Consider the following 14,867-nt stretch of genomic DNA (forward strand, 5'->3'; position numbering starts at 1 on the left):
TCACCGTCAACGTGATGTTGTGTAACCTATATATAATATCATGCAGATTAACTTCAATCATATTGTATTTGAATGTACAATATACGGAGTTTGTATATTGGAAAGTCACCTGTTATAAACATACTTTGTATTACTTGATTAATGACAAAATCATTGGGGTGTTTCGTTAGCGAAAAAAATATGATATGAAGAAAATGAAATGAATAAATCAATTGTCTGCCATTTGAGAACTCGAAGTCATGACATAAACAAAAGTCAACAGTAAAAGTTCCCCAAAGTTCGTTTATTTCTGTATGTGTTGACAATGTAATAAAATACTTTTAAAAATCAAGCTGTCTAATTATGGTTCATATTAAATTTCATCGCAATCTGAATACAATCCGTAGTTTATATGGATGGATTATCTATAAACGAGTCTATTGAAGGTAAAAGAAACTGGTTTTCCTGTCGATTAAGATTCTAATTAAATTCTACCTGTAGTACTGTGTTGTATTTACATGATTTAAGCATTTTAATGATTTAAACGTTATTCAAACAAAACACTTACGGTGTTCAGTCACACTAATTAAGTCGACAAATACAAGTTCGGTTTTTTTTCACACGGAATACATGATTGGTAAATTGCTTTTTGAAAACAAAATCAATTAATAGTTTTTCATTAATATCGAAGCGCAGCTACTTGAAATACAGACCAACTGTTCAATGTGGATTAGATAGTGCAAAGATTAGCATCAACATAGTGTAAGTTACAACAAATTATAATACAACAAAAGTTGAAAGTCTAAACCAAACAGATCTGTGCACTTTATAAGGATGGTTAGTAATTGGAAGCATTATTAATGTTGATACAAATTAATTGATTTTTTTACAAGTTGGTGATTAGAAGAACAATTGAGTATAGTATGGGGATTAATGGGAAATCAGTATTAGAGATGTGTTAACAAAACTAGCCTCGGAGGAATTTTCTTGTATCTGTGAAAAATGAGTATCGATTAACGAAGTACCGTTAGCTGACAGAAGCAATGACCAAAGCCATCGTTCACAACACAAGTTACTTGTAAAAGTCAATGTTTGAAATTTTATATGGTAAAAAATATATGTGTTTACGACTATCGTGTTGTCTGGATCAACTTGACTTGGAACTTTTAAAACAATAAATATTCGTTAAAATACCCGGTAGAATAAATGTCTGCTTGAATTATACTTGATTTATCGAACTAAGTGGACAGTTATCAATCTTACCAATACTATAGAGAACTGGTACTATTAGAATACATTACACTTTTTAAACAAGTTGGGTACATTATTTGCTTTTCTTGTGAAGTTTTTACGATGGACTTTTACTTAAAAAGAAACAAGATTGCTTGATTTGTCAATATTGAAACTATGGATTTATACTATTTGTTAGTTCAGAGATCTTTTTTATGGACAGTTCAACTTCTTATAATTTTCCTGATTTCAACTGAAGGTATGTATTTCAAGAATTTGTTATCTATACAGCTTTTTCAGGAATTAATTCATGTTTTTAACATTCATCAACTGAAACAATTATAATGTAAGAACTTCAATAATCAGATACAACGAAAAGTTATCTTTAATATTTGTTATTTTATATGTTGTAATCAATTGAGCTGCAACTGTGTACATCATGTATTAATTAAAAGTAGTAATGTAAAACTTGATATCGTCTATGACAAAATTTAATCTACAACAAAAATTTAAACTTTGATCTCCGACAAGCCTTTTAAATTTCTTGTATGTGCACACCTTCATTATAAGATCATTCAATAAACATAAGTATAGATTATTACATGGCATTTTTCATATCAGACCCTTTATCGGCCCAAGGTTATGATATCAGCCCAAGAGCCGCAGGCTCGAGGGCTAATATCATGAACGAGGGCCGATAAAGGGTCTGATATGAAAAATGACATGTAATTATCTTTTTATCATATACTTCAGCAGAAGAAATACAGACAAGAACTATTAAAATTTAATTTTGTTTGCCTTTATGCACTTTCAGATAACATTTACAGACAACCAAAAACAAATCTTAACTTTAACTTATTGTTTTTATTGATATTACAAGCATTTTATTTATCTTGTCACAACAATTATCATGTTTTCAATAATATTGTCACCTTATCTATGTCTTTCAAAACATGTTTAACTTAATTATGTCACCCGATCGACAATGTCGGGTGACATATTGCTTTTCCTCTGTTTCTTTTTCTGTATTATTATTATTATACTTCCACCTAATTTTGTCCGCCCGCTTTCTCAGAGCCAAAAGTACCAATCCGAATGATGGTGCACTATAACAAGGAACCCTGACTCCCCAGAGTCTGTGCAACTTTGGAACTAAAAAATGGCTGCCATCACCATGGAAACGGAAAAATGGTGAAAAAATATAATTTTGGAGTTCCTTGAATTATTTGAGAATGCTTAAGCTTAAAATCTTTAGATTTTAATACAATGTAGGTGCCCACTATATACTGGTTTTGGATGATTTTGGCACATTTTGGAACTGCTATGTTGCCATGGAAACTACACCAAAAATTTAAAAAATATGGAAATGCTCCAATTTTTTTGAAACTTTAGCATAACGATGAGCAACTTTGGTAGATGTGGAATTTGGCGTTGGAATTTCCAAAATGTCTGCCGTTTCTATGGAAACAATGCAAAAAGGTCAAAATGCTCCAAAAACTTCCGGGTTTGGTGAATAACTTTGGTATACTTGAACTTAAAATCATCAAATTTTTATGCAATATAGTTGTCCACTATATACAGGTTTTGAATGATTTTGATAATCATTGGAACTTCTATGTTACCATGGATACAGGAGCAAAAATTTCAGAATGCTTCAAAATTGATGAAACTTGATATGATTGTTAACTGTCAAGTCTAGATATGACTTTTGAAGTTGGAACTTCCAAAATGGCCACGGTTGCCATGGAAACTGCAAAAATGTCAAAAATTCTCAAAATGGTTTTAACTTAATGAAATTTGATATTATTGAGAACTGACAAGTTAAGATGAGACTTTTGACTTTGAAATTTTCAAAATGGCTGCCGTTGCCATGGAAAAGGTATAAATGTGAAATACTTTAAAATGCTCTGAATATACTGAAAATTTACAAAAAGATGTATAGCCATGCATATTTGTGCATTTACTGTTAAACAAGTTTGAAATGGCTGCCGCTTAGTGGCAATAGGGGGAAGGGTGACATCCGCTATTGCTTGCAATGGCAATTCTAGTTCATTTTTGCTCTTCAACCATTTTGTGGAAAGTCTTATCCTTTGCCGTTTTCAAACAATTTTCCGGAAATACACGAAGTTGCATGTGATAAACGTCACGGAAATTACCGGAAAGGCATGTGATAACATTCCGGAAGCAGTCAATAAAGGTACCTTTATCAGCCCGCTATGGAAATTCTTAGGAATCTGGTTAATAAACCTAGTAATCCTTTTATAGCCTTTTGATATTTTCAAATGTTATTGAACTGTAAAATTTTAGTAATATTTTATACAAGTATATGATAATAATACTTTAATGCAAATATAATACAATGAATATATTTTGGATTTGAAATATGATGGCATAAGTTTTAGCCAATTAACAATTACCGAATCACTTTGCACAGTTTTCTGATATTTTCATAGAACAAGAATTAGACTTTAGTTTAACGGATTTCAAGGACATTTACTATCAATGTATACCATTATCTTCGTGTAGAACTAGATTCTATTATCGTCAATGTTTTGCCACTAGTATTTTATTTATTCAGTTTTATAACAGAGTCGTTAAATTATTTATCTTAAGTTTATACTTTAAACGATATACTGTAATTGCTACAACAAATACGCTTCAGATGTATTGTCATCTTTTAAATTTCATTAACCACTAAGGTGGTCTCATGGTTGCATTGCAAAACTCGATTACAAGAGGGACGATAGTCATGGATTAGATCCAAGGATAGATTTAACCAAAAAACAGAACAAGGAAGGGTCAACTCGGAGTCCTTATATGAACTGTTACCTTTGAGGTTGCTACTAAAAATAATAGCTTCAGAATGTAGCAATGTGCCTGTTTAGAATAAAATATAGATATATTTTTATAATTACTCAAAATCGTCGTGAAGAATTGTGTAATATTTGGCGCTTGATGTTTGTCAGCAGCCATAAATCATTGTATAAAGATATCATGAGGTTATCTATTTCAATTATTAATTGCTGATAAATGTAGATTGAATATATTTGCGAATACAAACCTGTTGTACAACTGTGATTTTTTTCTAATATTAAAATTCTTACAAACCATTCTTAATGGAGTCACAACATGGTTGCCAAGGTAAAAAAATATTTTCACTATTGGTCTTCATATTGCAAGTAGTGAAACCAAAGTTGGTGGTGAGTCCATTTTGGCTGATAATTCGTAGTCTCCTATTGCAGTGGTTGTTAATGTTTTCTCGTCCTAAATATGCATGCATGTACAATTTGCCACTGAAAGTTATTCACACAGCAGCCAATCAATCCATGACTGTTCATAATGTTTGTTCTTTAAATCATCATACTTGGCATGTTTAGTTAAAGGTGAAATCCATTTACTGTTCAAAAGATTTTGGTCTTGAGACATAATTGCAAGGGAAATTAGCACAATAATCAATATTTAATGGTACATTACATAACAAAAAATAGCTCCTGTCTCGCCATAAATCAGAGCCCTTAAAGATACAAATCTGAATGAATAAAAGGGAAGAAAAATAATCATGGTCCCATCTTACAAACTATTAAAGACAAGTATATATGGTTCATGTCTTTGTATAACATTTATATTACTGACAATTGACGTTATTGAATAAAACAGAAAAAGACTATTGTAACCTTTGAATATGAATGTTATCTATAGATATGAAAATATTTACTTTCCTTACAGTTCGTGTGACTGCTTCGTAGTTCTTTATCTAATTTTGGGTTTGTTTAGGATAGTACCAATCTGTTGAAGACAACACCTTATTAGCAAAGAAACAACCAAATAAGTTAAGAGCAAGTATTTTGTAAAATGCAAGACAATCACTGATAAGAAATATAGGGACATGCTGATAATTCATTGTTTTTGTGTTGTTCGCTTATAGTCCATTGACAAATATTTCAAATTAACTATAATAATTACAACCGGTAGATTATGCTAGATAGGCTCAACTGCATGAAGGGCGGGAAATGAACTGCGACTGGAAAAGGGGATTATGATGGACAGCGGGATGCATCTTTGCCTTACAGCATGCCCGCTCTCATTGTGGTCGGACTTTGCCGCATACATGTACTTATACACCTAAAACCCAAACGGACGCCCCACTTTAAAAATGAGTTTTCGACAGGAAGAGAGAAGTCGAGGAAAGACCATATTAATATATCCAACTCAACCTTCTGGGTTATATGGACAACTATATATAGTTATATGATATATCTGTATACAAAAATATTTCTCTGAAATCTTGGGAGATACGTAGATTAATGTGGATCTTGATACAATCGATAAGTTTTTTTTTTATTCTTGTACACTTATTGTAGTACTTTGTTGCAATGGTTTCTAATGCAGCCAAAATTACTATGGTAATAAATACAAAATGTATAGTATTAACTAGAAAAGTTTACCGAACTGCATGCAATAAATAATTTACATTGATTTCTTTAACGAAAAAATAAATCTTGTATTAGTTGTATCAATAACACATAAACCACTGTATTGTTCTGGGGCACTACCGTTTACATATTATAGATATACATGTAGGAAGATGTGGTGTGAGTGCCAATCAGACAACTCTCCATCCAAGTAACAATTTATAAAAGTAAACCATTATAGGTCAATGTACGGCCTTCAACACGGAGCATTGGCTCCAGGGGCGGATGCAGGAATTTTCGAAAGGGGGGGGGTGCTAACCCAGGGCAAAGGGGGGGTGCAAAACATATGTCCCGATACAAATGCATTGATCGGCAAAAATAAAGGGGGGGTGCGCACCCCCGGAACACCCCCCCCCCCCCCTTGGATCCGCCACTGGGCTCACACCGAACAACAAGCTATAAAGGGTACCCAAAATTACTTGTGTAAAACCATTCAAACGGGAAAGCCAAAGGTCTTGATATTTAACGGAATCTAGCATGACATCACACTTAAAAATACAAGATGTAATAATAATAAATGATTGTGTGCAAGTAATCATTATTAGTTGAGCAATATCACTAAAAAAACAATTTAAAGATCTTGACTTTAAAAAAACTTCCGCCTTATCGCTTTTCGTTTGATTTACTGCTCAACGTTTTTGTGGATCGTCAATGTTTGTCTCTAGTCTGATTTATGCATATGCTGGTTGGTGGTTTTGTATTTCACTGATTTCATCAGTGTACGTCTTTGTAACACGATATATTCATAGTATCGTTTAAAACTTGCTTTCTACTCTCATTACTATCTACATAAAGATTCCTTGCTTTCTACCCTCATTATTATCTACATAAAGATTCCTTAATAGACGTTTATTAAACTAAACTAAGACTCTATTGGTTCTATAATAGGCGTTTAAAATATCGGGAATCCGATTTCAAGATGCCTTATTTTACCACTTTTGAAAGTGTTTTCCGTCAGTGGTGGGGGAAACTACGGCATCTGCATTCGACGATGATACTGGAATAAGCTACAGTTTTATAATAACCACGAATTTATTTGTAATGAATAAGTTATCACTAAGTACAGGCATTTATATTTAAACTATTGCAATTCCACTATAATGGTGTCTAAGCATTGGCTAGACATTTTTAGTACGACTTAACGTGTTCTGGTTTAGACAATGTTCCTTATCGCCCTAAATTACATGATTTTAACGAAACAAACACAATAAAGAAAAAAAACAAAAAAACAAAAAAAACAAACATAACAAACATAACAATCCTTCTTAGTCTTCTCTTAAATACCATTAAAGTTGCTTAAACAACAAAAGAACTCTTACGTCGTTGAATTAAAAATACTGAGATGCACCAGACACAAACTAGCTTAAACAGTATAAATTTGAAATCGGATTAAAACGGAAATGCAGACCATTATTCATACATTCGAGGAGGAGAACAGGATAACTTTTAATCCAATTGATACGATATGTAAAGTGGATCATTCTAAATGAAAGGCGGGTTATGAAGACAAAATTGAAAAGAAAGTGGCGAATCCATAAAGGACATAACACTTTGTCGGTAGCCAAAAAACATTATCTTTTCTGTTTGGACAATTTATTTCATTTTTTAGCAATAAACCGTCCACAATTTGTTTAAAAAATCGTTTTATTGAATTATGCCCCTTTCCAAAATCCTGAATTCGTCCCAGAAAGGCATGTATGATACAGACATAAATTTGATTTTGCAGCTGGTTAACCACGAACTCCTCAAATACTAGTTGCAAAGAGCGAATTCTTATCGCATGCAGTAATTCTGGCACCTTTCATACACGAGGCATCATTTATCTTAAAAAAATAACGCTACTAGATGTAGTTATAAACAGTTACATGACACATATATGGACACACATTGTGACTTGGATGGAGAGTTGTCTCATTGGCACTCATACCACATCTTCTCATATCTGCAATGGTTAACATAAATAACCCAATTGTTCTATAATCTAGAAATCAAAGGGATTCTTCCATATGAGATTCTACTTCTGAAAATTGTCTTTTGCCTGGAAGAGATTACGTATCATGATTTAAATAATACGAACCTAATTCCACAGACATGTCGTACCATAGAACGCGTCGTCGTTTGGTTTGGTAATCCGGATAATCCTGAACACAATTTTTATCGCTTTATTTAGTGATATCAGGTAGTAAAGTTTTTACCATTGGTGTCTTAATGTGTTTTTAAATGAACTCGCTCCTCTTTAATATCAGGATTGATAAACACATGTAAAGGTTACAACATTGAACACATGTGCTTTTGCAAAATCCGATTGTTTCACTTTATTTATTTACGGTTAGATTAGTGCAACTTCCTTTTTACAATACAGATATTTGGACGAGGATTATTATAAAGAAATCGACCGTTAAAACTTTGGAAATACTATATATTTATAAGGTTATATATTATACCACAAGACTCATGAATGACCAAGAACTGTCCTATTGTCAAATGATAAAGAGTGTGTCCAAAACCGAACATTTAACTACAATCATCATGCCCTCCCATAATTCACTTAACCAAATTCTAACGAATGATTAAAACAAATGCATGGAAACAAAAGAGTTTTATGAAGTTTCTTTATATAAAAATATCATGAGAGTTTTATGAAGTTTCTTTATATAAAAATATCATGAAAGTTAATAATATTTGTACTATATAGGAAAGTTGTTAACAACAAGATACTAATGCAATAAAGAATATGTTAATGTTAAAAAAAAGTTAATTTGACAGAAGGTTAACATTTTAAGTCTAATTTAAAAAGAAAATACTTGGGTTACCAGCTACGTAAACGACATACATAACCCCAAATTAACGTATCCCGTTGATGCAAATGATGTACTTCAGGACGTTAGTTGGCTCGTTTGATTTGTTTTATATTTCTCATTTCGGGGTCAGTTATAGCTGACTATGCGGTATGGGTATTGCTCATTGTTGAAGGTCTTACGATGACTTAAAGTTGTAAATATCTGTTTCATTTGGTGTCTTGTTGATAGTTGTCTCATTTGGCAATCAAATCAGACCGTCTTCACGGCCGACACTCGGCTAACAGAGAGATTGGCCGGTTAATCTATATTGAGTATGCGGCTATATGGGCGATTGGTCTGTTAATCGGGTTGGTTATACGTCTGTTAAGAGTAAAACGCTTAATTTAATGTTAAACTCTAATAAATATACAGATTTTTGGCATGTTATAAGAACCAAATCAAAAAAAGAAAAGTGTGTCTGACAAAATGATATCTATCATAGAACATTTTGCACTTGTAAAAACATTTCTTAGTCTGCGCAGTTTTCAGTAAAACTAAAAGGCGCTGCGAAAGTATGTAGTATTTATGCTTATACGCATAGCAATTTTTTTAATAAAAGGCGAAACAAACAAATTTAGATATCATTTAAAGGACAAAAAATAGTACTGTGGTTCTAAAAAATAAATTGACATTAGTAAATATTTCATAATTGTAAAATAACGTTAATAATACCACGTTTTAGTGAAAATTATGGGAATGAAGTCTGTTAATGGGTTGGACAATTGAAATTGTGTCAGTTAAGAGTTATTTAGCCACGACAATAATTTTGCTACCTATATATTTTCCCCTTAAAAATTTTAGAATGAGATGTTCCTGAGTAAACAAAAATGAAAATACGGTGCCACAGTATCCTAGAAAGAGCATTTTTATTTTGACTTTCTTTGCATTTTATTGAAGGGTGTGTCACTTCAATATAGCGTGATATGGATTGGCCTCTGGAATATGCATGAATTTTTTATTGAAGGTTTTCAATCAGCCTTAATTGTTGTGTCTGTTCGAAGTAGCACGTTCTCAATTCCGACTGAAAGTGTCTTACTAATACAACATAGGGTACATATAACGTGTTCTCGTTCACATATGAACATGATATTTGTCACTGGACGTTAAACCCTAATTCGTCAGCATCATCCAATTGGTTCTTTTCTTCATTACTTAACCATATGTTGTTTACAAATCACTCCAAAGAAGTAAACGGAAAGGAGCGAATGCAGCTACATTTGGTTATTTTAAGTTTCAATTCATTTTATTCCGTTTAGTTCCTTTCTACATAAGTGCAGAGGAGAACTATAGTTGTCTATGGTGGCCGGTGAAGTCAATTTGGCGTTTTCGCGATTTCGCCTTTCATATTCCATAGGGCGAAAACGCGAAATCGCGAAAAGGCGAAATTGCGAAGTCGAAAACAAGAAGTCGAAAACTCGAAAACAAGAAGTCGAAAACGAGAAATCGGTTTCGCGTTTTTGCCATATAGAATATGTAAGGCGAAAACGCTAAAGCGCTAAAACGCAAAATGGCATTAACCTGCCACCATAGTTGTCCGCATGTAAACTTCTAGAATTTGTCACCAATATAAGTGCATCGCAATCCGTTACTGTTTCAACAGCCATCGGTGTTTCATGTGTGTATTCTTAAACAAGTATTATTTTTCTCTCTTTTTTAGCAATGTATCACTCTCTACTGTCCTTATATATTATTCTATATTCTGCGTTTCCATCCAGATTCTCGTGTATACCATGAGGGTCCGGATTGGGGGTATTGTTTATTTCTGTATTCTTTAAATTTTTATGTCATTTTTTTCTACATTTTATTTATCTTACTCATTATTCTTTCTTTATTTTTCATATTTTGTCATCCCAATATATTTTACTTACGGATGTTTAGTTACATTACGACCTTTATCTCTGATTTATATACTGGTTACCAATGTAGATGACAAATTTGTGTCATTCATGACAATTTAACAGAATCAACATGATATATGCGATCATTCTTGGATGAAATTAATATTACTTTAATATTACACTTTTTGAAACCATTTTTATCAATTTTCAATTTCATGTGTTGTTTCCGTAAATGTTATGTTTCATAGCTCATGTGTTGTTTTCGTATATTTTAGCCGCTCGTCTTGAGCCTACTCATTTGATCCGATAACACCCCATATAGCAATAAAATTATACTTTTATTGCCATTCATAACTCTTAACAGACCAATTAACAGACAGGGTTTTATACATCCGACCCATTAACAGACCAGGTTTTAAATAAAGATTGATTTATGTCACCAAAATACAGATTTTCGTGTAGATTTTTCAAAATATCAATATGGTTAACAAACATAATGCCTTTCTTTTTTCGATGTTCAAAATATTGAATGCAAGTAAATTTAACCAATGTGTCATTTTGTGTACATTTTATGAGTGTAAAATGTGTATAAATTAATTGATGAGTAACCCGCCTTTTCATTTTATAGATCGTACATCGAAGCTAGAAAAATGATAATTACACCACTGAATTCAGTACATTGAATTGTTTTGTTAGACATGAATACTTTTTATGATGAAAATATATTTAATAAGTTATACAATGAAACATGCTGAACTTTCAATGATTTTCTCGATAACACCTGATTAACAGACTTTAGCCAAACCGATTAACAGACCAACCGCCGATATAGCCGCATACTCAATATAGATTAACCGACCAATCTCTCGGTTAGCCGAGTGTCGGCCGTGGTCTTATGTTTATATTGCTTATAGAATAATAGTTTTGCTAGATAACAAAACGATTAAATATAATATTTATCTTGCCAGTGTGTTTTGAAACAGTTGAATAAATAAATTGTATTTCACCCACTTCTTATTGTAAGCAAAACTTCAATAAAATCTTTCGAGGTACACGTAAAACAAAACATGTCTATAAATTTTAAGGGCACAGCTTGCATATATAGTACTAGTGTTACTATTACAATTTAAGTATAACGATAATGTAATCACTTATTATATAATGTACTGTGTCTGGCGTTCTGTACCATGTGTAAATAATTAAAATTCATTTTTGATTTGAAACAAAATATCGTGTTTTATGTACACTATATATTTGATTAGTGCATTCATGTGCAATTCTACCATTGTATTGCAAATATAGACCATAAAATATTATCATGATAAAGCAAACAGAAAAACATTTAATTATAAAACGGTTGATTAAAATTTATGCTGAGCAAGGTGATGCAGCAGAATTTGTTAAAAGCAATAAACGATTATACAACTTATTACAAAGGCATTCGTCTGCAGTGTAAGATATCGATAATTTTAACTATTTAAACGTAACAGTTATAAATTAATGTAAATCTAGAAAAGCGATTCGGACGCACGAAATTTAAACAAGTGTGGTCTCATTTAAATAAAAGCTGATCTGTTAGCCTCCAACGTATGTCAAGATTGAATTCAAACAATAAACAATTTTAAATTTTAATTTAAAGTCAGCGTATAACGGTTACACAATATATCTCCATGTTGATAAAACTTTCCAAAGAATGATTTTTTTGTAACGGATTTGAGCTAACAAAGAACATACTACTTCTAGTAGTAACGCAGAAATAGTCTCTTGGAAAGATTTACGGATGTCAACATGATTTGATTGACCACTATAAAATATATCTGTCAAAGTTGAACATGTATATGTTTCAAATTTTTGGTCTTCATTTGCCTAAGCTCTATTGAACTGTCGAGATATAACTTTTAATCCATATTTGTAATTCAAAGTAATACTCTAAAATTAAATTCCGCTTAACAAAATTATGTATTTAGTATGGTAAATGATATTGCCATGTCATATATGTACGTACATATAAGCAAATTTACAGATCTAACATTGTTGGGTTGATGTTTAGACGAGTTGTATATAATATATATATATATATATGTGTGTGTGTCTGTTGTAGAGTTGTCACTGACTCAGACGTACTTATAAATATAATCATTTTCTGTGACTGTATCTTACATTAATTTGTAGGATCCTTTACTGTATAGATAATTGAGCTGATCTCTAACAATAACATCTCCATGCCTTATATATCATGTACTGTAGTACGCCGCTAGATTACAACTGACGAGGAAAGGTAACACACGGCCACCGTGAAAGCTTTATTTTTGTAGAGCCCAGGTGGTCGTGTGGTCTAGCGGGACGGCTGCAGTGCAGGCGATTTGGTGTCACGATATCACAGTAGCATGGGTTCGAATCCCGGCGAGGGAAGAACAAAAAATTACGAAAGCAAATTTACAGATCTAACATTGTTGGGTTGATGTTTAGACGAGTTGTATATATATATATATATATATATATATATATATATATATATATATATATATATGTAAAAGTCTATAAAAAAGACCAACCAGCAAATTTACTATGTACCGGATCGTCTAAAATAGGCGATACTATGCAGATAAGGAAAAATTATATCAGTCTAAAGATTTGCACAACGGTACTGATATAAGATGTTATAATACGAAAATGTTGTTATTAAATCGTGTTGACAAATATTTCGGCTCAACAAATGGCCTTCTTCAAGTGTCACAAGTTTTAACTATGACAAATGGCCTTCTTCAAGTGTCACAAGTTTTAACTATGATAGTTAAAACTTGTGACACTTGAAGAAGGCCATTTGTTGAGCCGAAATATTTGTCAACACGATTTATCTTAGATGCTCATAAAAAATAACAAGATTGTTATTGGCAGGAAATGGCCACAGCATTTATTAACAGATAGGATATATGTACTATTATATGAAATACAATTTGTGATATGATATATGCACTATTATATGAAATGCAATTTGTGATATGATATATGTACTACTATATGAAATGCAATTTGTGATACATGTAGATCTTTGAACTAAAATTAACTGATAAAAATGCATATGTGTCTTTGAAAATGTTATATGATGATCGCCGAATATGTTTGAGGTGGCAGACCATATATGAAAAGGGGAAGTTCAAGATAAGCTATTAACCCTGGAAATCAGAGGCTAATGCTATCATACGATTACAATAAGTCTGTAAACTGCAAATATGTTATCTAAGCGCAGCGAAATCTGCCAAATTGGCGGTGCTGCGACAATTTTAGCCTACAGTTAAAATTTTCACAGAGCCGTCAACCGCCAATAGACTAAAAAACGCATCTGTCCAGTTACACAATGTACCTATCTGTGTATATTCCGGGGGAGGGGGAAGTAACTGACTATCTTCTCGGGTATAACTGTGCCGACAGCACTTTCCAAATCATACCCTGTTCTAACCAGAAAAAATTGAAAAAAAATCACCTGTTCGATCTAGACATGCTTAGAATTCGAAAATGTATACCCTGTTCTAAACACGCTCGGAAAATGTATACCTTGTTCTGGACAGAGACCTATATTTTCTAGACTAGTTCAGAAATATAAAACCTGTCACCAAACAGTTTATTTATAAGTAAGCAAAAACATACTTGTGTCAATATCCAGTATCCAATCTGTCCTTTTTAAATCGATTGTTTAAAATTAAACCTGTTCCCGACAGCAGGGCATGAAAAATCAACCCTGTTCTTATCAGCAAGACATGAAAATAAGGGACCCTGTTTTTGCGTCACAATCGTACATACAAAAATATAAGGAGAACCCCCTCTCCTTTCCGGGGTATCAAAAGTTCATGTGAAATAACTACTTTCTAATTATCCCCACAAGAGGCCTGTGAATAAACTAGTGGTAAGGTCAGATCAACATATTCTCCTGAAATGTTTTAACTTATCGACAATTCTTTCAAGCTCATCATTGTCCTTACTACACGGAGATGGGTTTTGAAAAACTGGAAAAATTACCTGATTATCATCAGCAGAACTAGAATTAGTGGTCGTGAATACCGGAGCCATAGTCATAGACATAACCTCTGAACTGTGTAAAGTTGTTGCTACTAGACCCTCTATAGATCTGTTAACACCGGAATCTCAATCAATGTTTGAACGCAAAGAAGTTTTCCTAGCCGATGTAGACCACATTGTCGCCTCTTCCTACCAGACACCCTAAGCAGTTTAAACTGAAAAAGACATGCTATGATAAATTATGTAAATATGTATATGAACATATAAGAATTAAAACAAGCAAAAGAAACAAACAAAAAAAAACAACGAAAAAACGTTAAAAAAAAAACACATCTGCTGATTCTGCTGTGGCCGATCGTGTCTCAAAGCACGAGGGGAAAAAATGAATATAAGATTTGCAAATGGCCTATCCATCGTAAAACAAACACTATTTTTTATTTAGTAGTCAATAATCCAGCCATCTTAATATTTTAACGTGCGTCTCTAATCAA

General features: G+C 32.5%; 1 protein-coding gene across 1 annotated transcript in view; it reads left to right on the forward strand.

Annotated features, from left to right (window-relative positions):
• Positions 1-512: 512 nt before the first annotated feature.
• LOC143071316 (zwei Ig domain protein zig-8-like) overlaps positions 513-14,867 on the forward strand; it is a 38,656-nt gene continuing 24,301 nt past the window's right edge. Inside the window, exon 1 of the mRNA XM_076245556.1 lies at positions 513-1,468. Coding sequence (XP_076101671.1) covers positions 1,387-1,468 — 82 coding nt within the window. The 5' untranslated portion in view covers positions 513-1,386. The remainder of the gene's footprint in view (positions 1,469-14,867) is intronic.

This window comes from Mytilus galloprovincialis, chromosome 4, assembly GCF_965363235.1.
Source record: "Mytilus galloprovincialis chromosome 4, xbMytGall1.hap1.1, whole genome shotgun sequence".
NCBI classification, from domain to species: Eukaryota; Metazoa; Mollusca; class Bivalvia; order Mytilida; family Mytilidae; genus Mytilus; species Mytilus galloprovincialis.